Source organism: Haliotis cracherodii, unplaced genomic scaffold, assembly GCF_022045235.1.
Source record: "Haliotis cracherodii isolate W230 unplaced genomic scaffold, xgHalCrac1.p SCAF_7, whole genome shotgun sequence".
Lineage (NCBI taxonomy): Eukaryota > Metazoa > Mollusca > Gastropoda > Lepetellida > Haliotidae > Haliotis > Haliotis cracherodii.
The window spans coordinates 26,045,439-26,062,118 of NW_027266330.1; the positions used below are offsets into that span (position 1 = coordinate 26,045,439).

Sequence of the window (16,680 nt, forward strand, 5' to 3'; positions counted from 1 at the left end):
GACATATATTCCGGGTCTGTATGAATTAATGTCGGTGGGATAAATTCGTGGTCGACCGATCCCTCGGGGCATGTGATGTGACGTACACTGTGTGTGAGCCTTATACACCATATACCCCCCGAGATCGGTTGACAACTTCTAATGTAAACCTACATATAGCAGCCCTTAACAAGACATCGATAAATGTGCGAATTCTGGGAAAGGATATAGGTCCCTTGCATTTATAGGTACCGTATGTCATAAGAGGCGACCAACTTGATCGGGTGGTCAGGCTCTGTGACTTGGTTGATGACGTGGATCGTTGCTCATGACATCAATTACTGCATCGTTTGGACTTGATTATTTACAGGACGTTGTCATGTAGCTGGAATATTGGCGACTGTGGTGTTAAACAACGAACAATAATGAAGTGATTTGGCATTTGGCTCCGATGTTACAAGGAACCGTTCTCGAGTGTTTAAGTAGCAACATTCATATAGGTAATATTCATATCTGCCATCTCATGTGAAAATAATGGCTGCAAATGTCGAGGTGCACTATTTCAACACTGTAATTTGTCGAGAAAAATGATAGCGCTTATTGTACTATGATTAATAGTTTAGTGTGGAAGAACGTTTTAAATGACTGAAGCGGTGGTAAAATATTGCTAAGTCTAATAGCAAAACTTACGAAAGTTGACGATCTGATTCATCTTCGGTCGAACTTTCATATATTTCTAACTATTAGAGATATATTTGTGTATAGGCCCAGGACAACGCCACACCAAAATGCCATCTGCAAAGAGCAAAGTAAAACACTCTTCGGAGTCTTCGCCGTTTTTTAACTGAAACGTGGAAGCCGTTGATTTGTCTCCAGACCTGTCTCTATCGATCGGTCCCGAAATTTAAACTTGGACCTGTAATAAGTTTGTAATTTGAAACTGTCACAGTTGTTCTCAAACATAATTTCAAGTAGATGACATAGTTATCTTTACCCCAATTCATCAAACAAACGAGCAATGAATGCCTCGTGTTTGATGCGTAAGAACAATGCACATTGTTTGACGTCAGATTTTCTTAAATGACGTCATCCTTTAGTTTGTGACGTCATCCCATAGATGTTGCAGGTGCTTGCCAACTGAATATGTTGTTTTGGGGTTTGCTTTACACTACACTTGCTAAACGCATTATTAATAATTTGGGTTTTGTTTGTTTTTAACGCCGCACGCAGCAATATTTCAGCTACATGACAGCGATCTGTAAATAGTCGAGTCTGGACCAGACAATCCAGTAATTGATACCATGTGCATCGATGCACGCAATTGCGATACGATGACGAGCCTGATCATGACCACCCGATTCCGTTAGTCGCATTTTACGATAAGCATGGGTTGCTGAGGACAAGAATATAGGGGTAAATGAATGCATAGTGGGTATCGTGTGCAAAACCATTCATCAAATGGTTATGTGTAATAATATAAGTATAATAATATACGTGACGTCATCATACTGCATATGCATACTCGTCTGGATATATACACTTGATACTGAATTGTTTGAATTTTATTCAAATTTAACTCACATGATATAAGGTATTTCCTTTTTAGGGATATTTTCTGTATTAATTTTGCTTGTAGGTCGTTATTCAACGTAGATGTAGACTCTATGCAAATACATGAAACAAGATTGGATGATTTGGGGCACATTTTACACAGGCCTCAAAAATGAAAGATCAAATCTTGCATGAATCAATTTAACTTAATCTGTTTATCGACATACTATCAAGTAAAAACCAATGGGAACATTATGCGTCTGTTACAATATCGATGTTAAATAACTTTATATACATATTTACACGAAGAAAGGATGGGAAGTGCACATAATAACAGCGTGAGCCGGTATGAGTCAGGAAGACAGCCCAACTCTCGTCTGATCAACGTCCCAGCATGCATTGCGCCGCACTCTCAGCTGAGTGTATACGCCAAATATATCTTGATATGTGTGTTTCCTCCTCGAATTGACGGATTATTAACAGAGTAGCATCATTGCAATTGACTGTAGTCGAGCTATGTGTAGTTGATTGTTTGTTTCTAGGAACTTTCCGGTGCGTGGAGCCGTTTTCCGAGGGATATACCGCTCGAGACAGGGAGGAAACCGTATTCTCATGCTGATTGAGAGTCCAAAATGGCGACCACATCGTCAGTAAATGTCAGTTTGGACGACATAGATCTTACCAGTTTACGGGTATGTGTGTATTCTGATTTAATCCATACTAGTCTATATTTATTCTGAACCACGCATCTAACAAACCATGGGGTCAAATATGAATTAACTTGATTTGATACCGTCCAGACAGAAATGTTTTGCCATCATTTTCGTACATCGTGCATCTCTCCTAGTCAAAACAAAGAATAAATAGGGATTGGTTCAAGTCACTCATGGCGATGTTGGTGTTTAAAAGTGTGGAATTTTGTTGAAGTTGAACTATTCCATCAATTGTATTGTTTCAGGAACCTGCGGGGATATTTGATTTGATTGAAGTGGTTGGAAACGGTACTTATGGCCAAGTTTACAAGGTAAGATGTCAAATGCATGCAACTCATGTCAAAGGTCAGCTGTCATAAGCGTTGAAAGTGTTGTGCGACGACATCTTAAGGAACACTCCTTGTTTTAGGTTGTTTACTAGTCCTTTTTGACTCAGTGAACTTTTAAATGTCAATATGATCACGATAAGATCTTGTTAACATTATTTAAAGGGCCTGGTGGTGCATGGAGCCTAGACAGATGTAGGCCTTAAATCATCTCTCGAGTTTTGAATATTTACTTGGCCCAAAATGATAAAGTCTAAGTAAAAATCATTTTGTACATAGTTCAAAGCTTCACAAGACAGTACTATTCTGTCAGTATGTTGCTAGGTAATTCCTTATGGTTGTCATGGATTTGAAGCTGAACTTGCCCTGAGGCTAGGACAGGTAACTTTTCAACATGACTGAAAATGGAGTTAAACATTCTCCTCGTCACTACTTGAGTAAGGAGTTAATTTTCTGAATTTATGATTGAGATTTGCTCGTTGCTGAATTTGCAGTGAGCATACACTTGATAAGATCCAAGTAGTGTGTCATTGATAAAAAAATGTCAGTGAACTGAAATTTTAGCCATTTCTCAGTTGTCTTAAAGTCTGACAGTCCAGATAGTTGTATATTGCATGTTGATTGCAGAGGATTGAATTGACTCAATTATTTGTTTATTTCATGGTTGAGGTAACACTGTATCTGTCACAGATACACCATATAGTTTGTTGCATATTGATTACAGATAATTGAATGAACTTCGATGTTGATTGAATTCCACCAGTTTCAATGTTTTTACAAGGATAAGGAATTTTCTTTTTCCTGTTTTTCAAATCCAGAGTAAATAATGCCACAGTTGCACAACCATTGCTACAGGTTACCAGAGCTTAGGATATGTTGATAATAACACCATTGTTAAAACAGCAAAGAGCAGTATGTGTTCATTATTATACACACCATGGCACATATATAGGTCTGAAACAATGATGTACAAGGCAAGATAATAATTCAAGGTTCCTGTATTAGAGTGCTGTGGCACAGTTATTATTGCAGTGACACCACAGAAATCATTTCCTGGTGCCTAAAGGGCACACTTAGAAAAAAACTTTTTTCAAGAAAGATTTGTTATGGCATTGTTTATTTGTAACAAAAACTGTACTTTTGAACAATCACATGGAAATCGATGACTTAATGCTTAATGCACTGTATCATTCACACAATAAACCTGGGGATTAATAAGTTGATTATATATTGACAGTTACTACAGTAACTGTCTTAGTTACAGCTGCTAATTTAACTTGAACATGGACCATAAAGTGTTTCTTCTTCTTGGAGCACTTTAATTCTAAAAGAACACATCTGAACACCTTAAGGAGTGCCCCTTGGCAAAGTTGAAAAAATACATTTCTGTCCCTAACAATGATACTATTTCAACCAAATTCAGTGCTGCATTGTTTATTTTGAGCATTGAATGTTTTTGGCAAGAAATAAAGTTACAAATTCCATGTTTGAGATGACTCAAGCATCAGTTTGTACCACCGCTGTATCACATTGTTGAAATTATCTATGATAATAGATATAATTTGGTTAATTGATTTTAAGTAATATATGTTACTGGGTTCATTTCAATAACACACTTTTGATTTAATTTACATTACATTTTGTATAATATTAGATTAAGTCTGTATGTATCAAATCCATATTTAATATCATACGTGAAATCTAATTTTATTTCATATTGGGCACAGTGGTGTATGATCATGATGATTTCAGTTTCTATGTAAGGTGTTTCATGTTTATCCCCATAAGATTTAAATTACATGATTTATCTCATTCAAGGTAGATCCTGAGGTCTAATCTTTGTCATACATTGCCAAGCATGAATTTGAGAATGAAATTGGAATATATTAAACAAAAATGTCAAAGAAAACTTTTAAAAAAAGTACGAGAATCTGTACTTCACTAAGAAAGTGTTGTCTCAAATATAACATTTGTCAAAAATGTTACAATATATTTATTATTGAAAATTTTGATATTGCATTTTTTTAACATAGGCTTAAGCATGTTAAGTGGACATGCTAAAAACCATAGCAACATCAAATTCAATAATTAAGATAAGTCTGGTAGTGCTCTCAAAATTTAAAAGTAAACAAATCATATACAATGATAAAGTTAATGTTTAAACCTTTTTAAATATTTTCATTTAGAAAGAAATGTGCGCAACAGTCCAAATATTTAGTAATAAGTCGTTTATTAATGATCTCAATTAGAGTCCCTTTGGTTCAGGATAACACAAATCCAACACACTTTTCATTATTGACTATCTAAATCAGACTGCAGTGAACTTAAAGGGTAATTTTCTTTATCAAACACCCATGCATGATGGATAGAAGCTTTTGTTGATTTTATTTGAAAAAAATAATATTCTAAACAGTGAATGGTGAAAAAAATCTACATTTAGGTCAGTTCAGGCTAGAATAACATGTGCAACGACATTTGCTTGGGCTCCGAAGTCTTTGGAAGTAATTTGAGTTAGCTATTTGTGTATAAGTTACCACAGGTGTGGAACCCAACTTGAACAATGTCTCACATGGTACATATGTGCCGTTATAAGTCTACACTGACCCCTGGAAAATGTCGGGACTGTTGAAAGGTGTGCTTGTCTATTGCATGTGTATTATATTTGTTGTTGTTGCTTGAATGTCAAGTTTTGTATTGCATTTCCACATGAATGGTATATACACCAGTATTACACGTCTCTGTGGAATATACATTCAGATGTTGATGCACTATAGTAAAACATGCCTGACAGGTTTTCGGAAATATATATAGGTGTACGTTTCATTGTAGACATGTCAATCAGTCTTAGGTGAATTGTTATGATTTATCGTCTTTATCACTAAAAGGATTATACTGGGCTACAGTACTCTGAAAGAAATGAATATATGCTTACAATCTACATGACAGCATCCGGTGAAGATCCGGGGTAGAATAGGTCTTCAGCAACCTATGCTTTCCATAAAAGGCGACTATGCTTGTCGTAAGAGGCGACTAATGAGATTGGGTGGTCAGGCTCGCTGACTTCGTTGATGTATGTCATCAATCCCAATTGCTTGGATCGATGCTCATGATATTAATCACTGGATTGTCTGGTCCAGACTCGATTATTTACAGACCGCCCGTCATTGAGCTGGAATATTGCTGAGTGCGGCGTTAAACAACAAACATTTTAATCGATGTAGAAATTGAGCCATCAACAAGTTTGCTAATACTACCAAGAAAACCGAACACTTGGCCTTTATTGGGTTAGCGATTAATGTATTAGCAACAACCATATGTCCTTGGTTTTAGGATTTTTTATGTCAGACATTTTTGGACAAGTAGATTTCAGGCAAGAATAGGTCCATAACTCCTTAGAATTTTAAATTATTTGTAAACTGGTCCAGAGGATAAGCTTTGTTTCACATGTCCTCAGAGTTTGTAGCTAGTCCTGCTTGTACAAAACAAAATGTTTACTGTTTATACATATTCTGTCAGTTTTAATCATTTCCAATTTGTAGCAAATCTGAAGCATTGAGAATTGGTTCAGAATTATAGACCAGGGCCCCGTTCCACAAAGTGATCTTAGCGCTAAGTCTGTCGTAAGTCTATGTTAAAGTATGGGAGTTACGATCATCTTAGCGCTACGATCGCTTTGTGGAACGGGGCCCTAGCCTCAAATGCTACTAGTACATGAAGACTGCCCTCATTCGATTCTTACTTTTCCTCAGCACAATTTAGTAGTCTCGTGCTAGCGAACTAGAGTGAATTTAGCGAAGTAGTGAGAATTTAGCGAAATAGTGAGAATTTTGAAGGTTGCTCATGCTTTTCATAAGTCTGGTGATTGGGTGGTTACATGTTACACGTGATCTGGCTGATTGTGTGTCATTGTACACAAGGAGTTTGGACCTTTGCTCATGAGATCAATGTCCTCTGTCTGACTCAAAATTGTGTACAGGTTGCTGTGATGTATCTGGAATATTGTTGGTTGTACTGTTGAGTAACTTTCATTAATGATCTGTGAGGAAGAATTCAGCAGTACATGTATGGGCTGGACTATCATGTTTGGTTTTGTGCTTGTTACATGTTGTTTTGAGGCGTATTCCAATACATATAAGATAGTCCTGAGTGATAATACTCATATCGTGATAATACTCATATCGTGATAATACTCATATCGTGATACATATCATGACTTCCTCTATCGTAGCTCATCTAACTCTGCCTTGCTAGATGCAGCCAGTTCAGGGCTGCAGGGTATTCAAATCAAGGGTGATTAATCCTGCTGAGAAGAACCAGGAAACATTTTTTGTTGCTTTCTCATTTTTTTTCTCCAGAAAGTCGATGAAATTTGACATATATGAAACCCCAGCGCGTGTATTTATTGAGTATAATATTTCTTTCAATTTCAATACAATGGTTATGTATTTAAAAATATGTGACCAGGAACAAAACCGTTCAAAGTGAGTGGTTTTGGAAGATATCCAGTGATAGGAGTGTGTATTTCTTGTGTAAGCCTGCCTCCAGGCGCTCATAAAGATGTGCCCTTTGCAAGTTAAATGTGTCAACAAGGAGAATGCTTTTGATCCATCCAACTTAGAGAATGTCATTTCACCATGACCTAGTTGATAATTATTTATTTACATCGTTACCCCATTTTTTTCCTTTGAGATTAATAATACTGTGATCAACTTCTGTATCCGCAGATTTACTTTGTGAATTCATACTGTGCATAAAGCTGGTCCATATGGTTTCCGACCCGTGAAGAGCTGGGGTAGAATAGCTCTTCAGTAACCCATGCTTGCTGTAAAAGGCGACTATGCTTGTCATAAAAGCAACTAACGGGATCGGGTTGTCAGACTCTCTGCCTTGGTTGATGCATGTCATCGTACCCCAATTGCGTGGATCGATGCTCATGATATCTATCACTGGATTGTCTGGTCCAGGCGTGATTATTTACAGACCGTCTTCATATAGCTGAAATATTGCTGAGTGCGGCGTTAAACAACAAACCAAACCAAAATGTATGGTTTCCTGTTTAATTTTTCAAAAGTACATCATTCACAACAAGGAGTATCATTGGTTTTATGTAATCAACAATGCTGCAATGTATTTTAGTTAAAATATACATATCATTTTCAAAGGGAAATTATTCTAATTATCGTTTTATCCATGCCATTGTCATTGACATTCTAATGTCTAATACAGGGAAGTTGAAACATTGATATATATATTGTGAGTTTGATATTGAGCCTTGTCGGCATGATCAGTTAGAATTAGCTGAATAAATACAGTATAATGAAAGCTAATGGCTGTCATGACATACATACTGTAAAATACAGAGCTTCAGATAAGCTGCGTAAAGAAATGCAGAAATACACAGTTAAATAAAATCCAAGCGTATCAAATACGCAATGAACATTACAGATACGCTACAAAAATAAAACTTGTGCGTATCATCAAAATATTGTGTACTTAAGTAACCCTGCGTATTCAATTAGCAAATCAGCAACTTATTTTGAAATAATAAACGGACATTCCGTCAACCTTGCCAAACTCCAAGATGACGGTTACATCATGATCATTTGCCATCACACTTTCTTGTGGAAGTATCGTACTTTTGAGTCCTATAAAGCTCTCGAACCCACACGACACCAGTTTGCAGGGACTAGATGAATAATATTTTCAAATATTTAACTTAAATACCCACATGTGTAAAAACTAGTGGGTAAGAGAAATTTGAATACCCAGATAGAATTACTGATACCCAATGATTTTAAACTGCATGGGTAAAATACCCACAACACCAAAAGCTTATCTGGAGCTCTGAAAATATAACCAACTACAAAATTAATACTTGTCCCATATCCTAACATGCCTGAGGCTAACCAATTGGAAGATCATGAGATTTGTGTCACAAGTCACCCACACAAATCAGAAGAAACAGCCATATACATATATTTATCACTGCTCAACCAATATATATATAACTACCTCATCTGTGAGAACTTGATGATTAGTAATCATGAAAACTTATTATAATAGACATGAAGTTATTATCTCTCTGGAGTTACTATGAATATTCATGAATCTCTGAATTTGATTGATATGATTTACTAGATTGCATGTACTGATACGTTTGAGCAAACCGCAGCCAAAATGATAAATGCATGTGAGATGCTGTTTCTGAACTCCGTAAACATAACCAGATGCAGGTGAAGAGGGCTTCGCTTCCAGATGGTAAATATAATCAGGATTTGCATGGTGTTTTTGGAAGCTTATATGATGCCACAGTAACCTGACCAGATACTAGACAGGAGATCAGACGCACCACACATCAGACCCAAGTTAACAATGGAATTTGAAATCTTCTTCAGGGAAACATTGTATGGAATCCTGGTGGATAATAGGCGATCAAGAGTGCAGCCATTCCCAGGGCAGCCGAGTTAGCATGGGAATGCAGCCCAATACTGCCATACATGTTTATTCTTGATTAGGACTAAGGTCTAGATTCGAGAAATCATTTTCATTTCTGAAACAACACAAAAACGTGGAGGCAGTTTTAGAAATTGGCACTAGTTCTTTAGTCCTTGCCAAACTGCCCACTAGTTAAGGTATCATAAGGACTAGTAGAAATTTGCCATTTTTGAGGGGTTTTGCTATATGTTATCATTATAAGGACTAGTCGCCTATAAATGTAAGTTTCTACCATTGTGGAGAGTGTTCGGCCAGTGAAGGCTGTCTGGGAATCTAACTAGACATGGGCTGTGTTTGGTTTGCCGTGTATTTAAAGCAACTCGCTTGGTTGCCTCTTACACGGGTAAACCAACACAACTTTAACCTCTCAAGTGGGGGCCTTCTCACCATGGCAGGACATCAGCATTGACTACGAGTGGCTGCTCAGCTGGAAACAGTTGCCTGTGTGATAACTGTAAGCTTTTGGAAGTCATTGAGATTACACCTGTTTTAGACAAATAATAGTTCTGGAGGAACTTTCTGCTTTGCAAGATACCTCAAGGTAGCCTGTGTCAATGTAGGTGACAACAAAACTTTAACATATTTTGTATACCCAACATCACCAGTACCACAGAAAAAACAACCCAAATGTATGTGCTAGAATACTCTTTACACTTCCACGTACTCTATCAATGGAGAAATCATGAGATTCTGTTGATTCTGTTTCATATATACTGTATATACATATATATATATATATATATATATATAGAGAGAGAGAGAGAGAGAGAGAGAGAGAGAGAGAGAGAGAGAGTTTGTACTATATTTGTAACTGGTATATTTCTTCTCCTTATTTGCTGCATCTGACTGGCACAGCTTTGTAATCTCTATGTTGTAAGCTTCATCATATTGAGAGCCTAGAGCTACAGATAAGCAGAGTATTTGCGTAAAATACCCCCCCCCCCCCCCATATTCAAAACCAAATTACTTTCAATTAACTTGCGTACAGAAACGCATTCATTGAATGAAAAACTCCAATGTATAAAAACAGCTCGCGTAAATACCCAATGAAGCTTTTTCAGCATGCGTACAAAGGAGCTAATTTCCCGAAACACAATTGAGAGCTATTTTACTTTGAGTCAAACCTAAATATTTAAAACAGTTACATACTTCTAAATCACTATTTCATTTTTTTGAAGTCTTAAAATGTTCACATATTTTGGGAAAAACCCAATAGAGTCATGAAAAGATGAGTGAAAAAGTATTTGTTACCCAGAGAAACATGTAATATCACAATTAAAATAGAAAACCAAGAATAAAAACTCAATTGCTCAAGAAGTTATCTGGAGCTCTGGTTTCGTGATTTGGATTTGGATGTGGATTATGTCAGACTCTGCTCACATAGGCCATAATGTTATTAACAAACAAGAACATGGATGAATAAATATATTTCAAAATGAGTGCGATAACCATGATAACTGCACTGATTACTGTTAACTGATTACTGTTAACTGATTACTGTTAACTGATATATCATAAGTATGCAATATTACAGATACATGATAGCAGCTGGAACTTAAGGTTTATTTTGGAAATATTGCTGCCTGTTGTAACTTGATCGTGCCAGTGTTACTCTGAAGTGATCAACAGGTTTATGAAATCAAATTAGAACTGTGAGTTTAGACATTCTGGCTTTATCTGTCTATCCACATTATTTCCACCGAGGTGAATCATATTTACAACACTGAGAGTTGATCAAATGCCAAATATTAAAGGAAGTTTTAGAACAATTTCTATACAGATTTATGTTTTGTGCACACAATCACTTGGTACAAGAGTTTGTTCACAGGAGGAAGGAAGTTATGAGTTTGTAATTACTGTATTTGACCCAATAGGCGCTCATGAGCTGCGGTATGTCACACAGCAAGGGCTAGCACCAATAATGATACAAAAGATAACAGGGTGCTTGATCATGTTGATAAATGGCCTCATTGGATATTTAGATGTCATTTCACGTACATGTAGAACATTTGCAATTCAATCGTACTTGTACATTACAAGGGGGAAAGGGTGTCCCGATCATTAAACTGGAGGCTCTGACTTTGGTTGTGTAGAGTTGCGTCCCTTAGCCTGGCCAGGATCCTATTATCGTAGACTTAAATCAGATTCACCTAGATAAAGATTCTTGGTTTGTGAACACCATACATGTGTTTGTAGGTTTCACCAAAGTGGTAGATGTCTATGGCTGCATATACAAATGATTTACTCCCACATAAGCTTGATTAAACCGACATGTTGTGACATGTGGATAGAGATTGTGGATAGAGATAGTGGATGGAGATAGTGGATGGAGATTGTGGATGGAGATTGTGGATGGAGATAGTGGATGGAGATAGTGGATAGAGATTGTGGATACAGATAGTGGATAGAGATTGTGGATAGAGATAGTGGATAGAGATTGTGGATACAGATAGTGTATAGAGATTGTGGATACAGATAGTGTATAGAGATTGTGGATACAGATAGTGGATAGAGATAGTGGATAGAGATTGTGGATACAGATAGTGGATAGAGATTGTGGATAGAGATAGTGTATAGAGATTGTGGATAGAGATTGTGGATACAGATAGTGGATAGAGATTGTGGATAGAGATAGTGGATAGAGATTGTGGATACAGATAGTGGATACAGATAGTGGATAGAGATTGTGGATAGAGATTGTGGATACAGATAGTGGATACAGAATCTACTTGGTGTACGGAAGGTGGGGGGTTCGATCCTCAGCAGCGTCAAAAAGACGTTGAAAGATGGGATTTTTTGTTTCTCCTCCAACATTAAGCTGACATGCCATGATATAACTGGGATACTGTTCAAAGTGGCGTTAAGACCAACTCACACACTTGTTGTTACCCTGTCTGGCACTCGGCATCTGGCGATCAGTTTACCATAACGGACATAATAGGGTTCCCATCCCTTCAAAGTGCTCCTGTTGACATGCTACACCTTCTTACCCAACATAGTCTTGCTTCTAGTCATCATGCAGTTGTCCGCCATTACAATCGGCAGTCACTGCGCCTGAGGTAAAGGTCATGGGAAAGAATACTTGCAACTTAATGAATCACATGGGATTGAACTGCACATTATGTTGTCCTAAAAGTATTTAATGGATTTTAAATGAAGTGCTAGTGGCAGGCAAATTGGAAAAAAAGCCACATTTTGAAAGACCTTATTTTGTATATGTAAGAGCATTTTTTTAAATTGCATTGGATGCAGTATTATAAAACTTGACTCGGGTATCAAACACTTTTTCACTCCAGTCTGTTTTCGATATTAAGCAAGAAAGTGAAAGGGCTCTAATGTTAAAAGGGGTGATCGGGTAGCCTAGTAGTCAAAGCGTAAGCTCGTCACTCCCAAGACCCAGGTTTGATTCTCCTCATGGGTACAATGTGTGAAGTCCATTTCTTGTGTTTCCCCCGCCATGACATTGCTGGAATATTGCTAAAGGCAGCGTAAACCTGTACTCACTCACTCACTCACTCACTCACTCTATAATTACATTACACAATGAATTGGGAAATTTCTGATCACATTTTCTGTATGTTTTGGGCCAGTATTAGCCTCTCACTAATCAGTAAATGACCCTGCTTTGGACTGCATGTATTAATCACCTTTGTGCCATTGTTGGTATTCTTGTGACAGGATCCAAGTCAATAGTGAAGAATAGTGATGCTGGTACTGGCACCAGTTACATCCCAGTCTACAGTATGTCAGAGTTTTGTTAAGTCTACCATTAGTTTGTGTCTTTCATTATAATTTTCAGTACATATTAGACGTAACTAATCATAGTCCATATGCATGATGCACTGCATTAGAAACTGGCACTAGTCCTATAGTCCTTGCCAAACAGCCCAATAGTTAAGGTATCATAAGGACCAGTAGACATTTGCCATCATTAAGGGTTTTATGTTATTACCGTATTTGACGTAATAAGCGCCCAGGGCGCTCTCAAAATTACAAATAGGGGCTCTTATTAGAATATTATTTTGGTGGAAAAAACAGAGTTGAAAGATAAATTTCGTGGTTTATGCTGACAGCCTGAAATGTTTATGTACGACAGATATATTTTTCCAGAATTTAATTGCCAATAATTAAGGGTGCATATAACACACGATTGCGTATTATACGCGAATATGAAAGACTTGTGTACATTGATCAATCGGAAGGGGTGCTAATTGGGATTGTTCACTAGCTAATATGTTAGCAGTTATCGCCATGGGCGCTTATTAGAGCGGGGCGCTTATTACGTCGAATACGGTATTATAAGGACAAGTGGACTATCGCTGATACACATGTCCTATGATTACTAGGCTGACTGAAATGTCAATAGGCCGTGGATGAGTGGTGTAAGTCAGTACTCACAGACTGAATTATGTAATAATGTTACAGCAACAACTCTTCCACAATGAACAGGATGAAATTTGGACTTGTTTGATTTAGCTCATGTTGTCAACTCCTGTATGCATCACCGTGCCTTGTAACGTATGTGCCCGGGGGCACATATTGGAATGTGGTGTTACTTAGAGCAAGACCACATTGGAGGAGGAAGGGGGCACACCTGGCATGACATCTGTAAAGGGGAGGGGTTACCATTATGAGGGACGATGTGCCTAACAGATCAACTAGTATTTTGAAGTTGTTTTGTGTACAGTAAGAGGGTTTATGACGTTTTGGAGCCCAAGATATATACTAGACTGACTGGCAGCAAAGGCTATATGCAAACAGCTTGCTAAATGGATATATAGAAATATGGTGAATAAACAATCACATGATTTTGAGAATCAACTTAGAAACTTGTAAATGTGCTTTGAACATATGAATAAGTATCTACTTGCATAATTTTGTTTTGTTAGAAGTCTAACATTTTTTTGTGTTGGCAATAAAAAAGTTGTATTTCCTGTTTTTGAGATGGTCCCTGTGGAATGTAGGCTACAGGCAAACATAGGATTTCTTTCATTTGAGGCCTAATGAAGGAGCAGCTTGCTTGTTTGAGAGGATCCCTCCTTGTATGCCATCCTTATTATCTTTTGTTGGTCCACATGCAGTCCACATTCCTCCCTCTGTTTCCGACAGTAGTCCGATTTGATGAGGGTCATAAAAAATTAGTATACCCATAAAGTATCAGTATATAAATATATTGAAAGTGAATCCATTATGTTATAACTAAACCCTTGCATTTGTGTCATTTTGTGTCAGCAATATAACTGGTATCACAATGACCACATGATGACCTGTAGTCAGCAATATTACAGGTGTCACAATGACCTGTAGTCAGCAATATTACATGTGTCACGCATGTCATCGATCCCAATTGCATGGATTGATGCTCATGATGTCAATTGTCTGGTCCAGACTCAATTATTTACAGACCGCCGTCATATTGCTGGAATATTGCTGAGTGTGTAGTTAACAACAGACAGACTTGTGTCACAATGACCTGCAGTCAGCAATATTGCAGGTTCAAGTTTTTATTTACTTGTAAGTTTAATGATGTGTACACACACCATCACACACCATATCACACCTTTACACACCATCACACACTATCACATACACTCGCACCATCAAACACCATATCACACCATCACACCATATCACATCATCACACACCATATCACACCATCGCACCATCCTATCACACCATTGCACCATCACATACCATCACATCACATCATCACACACCATCACACACATTTACACACCATCACACTCCATATCACACCATCACACCATCACACACAGTCGCACCAGCACATACACTCGCACCATCAAATACCATATCACACCATACAACATATCCCATCATCACACACCATCGCATCATCACACACCATATCACACCATCACATCATCACACCCCTCACACACCATCGCACCATCACACATGATCGCATTATCACACACCATCGTACCAACACACACCATCACACATCACACCATCACGCACCATCGCACATCGCACCACCACACACCATCACACATCACACATCACACATCGCACCATCACACAGTGACACACATCACACATTGCACCAACACGCACCATCACACACCACCGCACCATCATTGCACCATCACACACCAACACACATCACACATCGCACCAACACACCATCACACATCACACATCGCACCAACACACACCATCACACATCGCACCAACACACACCATCACACATCACACATCGCACCAACACGCACCATCATTGCACCATCACACACCAACACACATCACACATCGCACCAACACACCATCACACATCACACATCGCACCAACACACACCATCACACATCACACATCGCACCAACACGCACCATCATTGCATCATCACACTATCACACACCATCACATCCTCACCACACCCTCACCAAACCCACACAGGATGACCGACCTTGTCACACAGACAGCTATCCTGTACTATGTTGTTCAGAACAGAAGACATGGCAGTTACGTGACATGGGGACCACTGCCCTCCTAATTATGCCATTTGATAATCTCACCCACATCATTCGGGCTTGTCATTGGATCAAGATTATTTACAAAGGTCGTGAGTACATTGACAATGATTTGTTGATAATGGATCTGTTATGAGGGGCACCTGTTAGATTTACATGGCGGAGTCATAGACATGGCAGTGACATGAAATGAAAGAGATTACAAGGTGTGGGTTTATTGATACTTGATGTTAATACTAAGCTGTGGCTTTGTTGGAGAGAGCCACCCACGAGGAGAATCCTGGGTCAGTTGGTCAGGATTCTATGAGGTTTTCGACTCTTGTTGATGTAGGTTTATGGTGTATGAGTTGTGTTTCAGTGTCAGAGTAATTTAGAATAATAAGGGCATCTCTGCCCTGAAGATCAAACTGAGAATTAAAACCTACGAATTGTGTTTCGGAATGAGACATGATATGCAGGGGCTAATTGGTACCCTGGATGACATTATACAAGGGATTTGCCATACAGATATTTTGAAGTAGATGTGTCACAGTACACATATTTAAGTCGATACAAGTGGAAACTTCTTCCTATAAATATTTCATCGGTTCAAAAGGAAAAGCTAGCTAGAACATGTTCGTAGTAACTATACTGTAAATCTTGAAATTAACGCGAGAGTGAATTAAATGCGAAAAATGCGTGTGGTCTTTGCTCGCATTTTTAAACATCGCATTTATATCAACAGTAAGACATTTTGGATAGCAAAAATACCAACTTAGACATACGCTGATGTATTCCACACCACTGTCTATTGAGCAGCACTTGTATATAAAGTATGTAAACAATGTCATTCAAATACTGATTACGTCCTGTGAATTGTCACTGCTGGGGTCAAGACAAGAGTTCTAATCACTTATGTCATCACTGATCACACCTGCAAGTCCAGACAGACGCCACCTTTTGTTCTTTGCGACTGCGTCAAAGGCCGACACGAGCCAGCACGCATGTATTGTTTTTGCGGAAGTACTTTACTCAGCGCTAATAAGCGGTGCTATTTGGTGTGTGATTAAGTTAATGTAAGGTTGGATTAAGGTTAGGATTCCAAACCTGACTGAGGACATCTTTAGATAGAAATCCACTGATG

The 16,680-nt window shown here is 38.1% G+C and overlaps 1 protein-coding gene across 11 annotated transcripts in view; it reads left to right on the forward strand.

Moving 5' to 3' along the window:
• The first annotated feature begins 1,934 nt into the window (after positions 1 to 1,934).
• The window catches only part of LOC139447935 (serine/threonine-protein kinase mig-15-like), a 189,135-nt gene continuing 174,389 nt past the window's right edge, over positions 1,935 to 16,680 (forward strand). For 9 of the 11 annotated variants that reach the window (XM_071229424.1, XM_071229423.1, XM_071229430.1 and 6 more), the window contains exons 1-2: positions 1,935 to 2,222; positions 2,489 to 2,554. In XM_071229424.1, coding sequence (XP_071085525.1) covers positions 2,163 to 2,222; positions 2,489 to 2,554 — 126 coding nt within the window. In that variant the 5' untranslated portion in view covers positions 1,935 to 2,162. Of the gene's footprint in view, positions 2,223 to 2,488; positions 2,555 to 15,547; positions 15,650 to 16,680 lie in introns of those variants that run through there. The other 2 variants (XM_071229434.1, XM_071229433.1) reach the window with 2 other exon arrangements.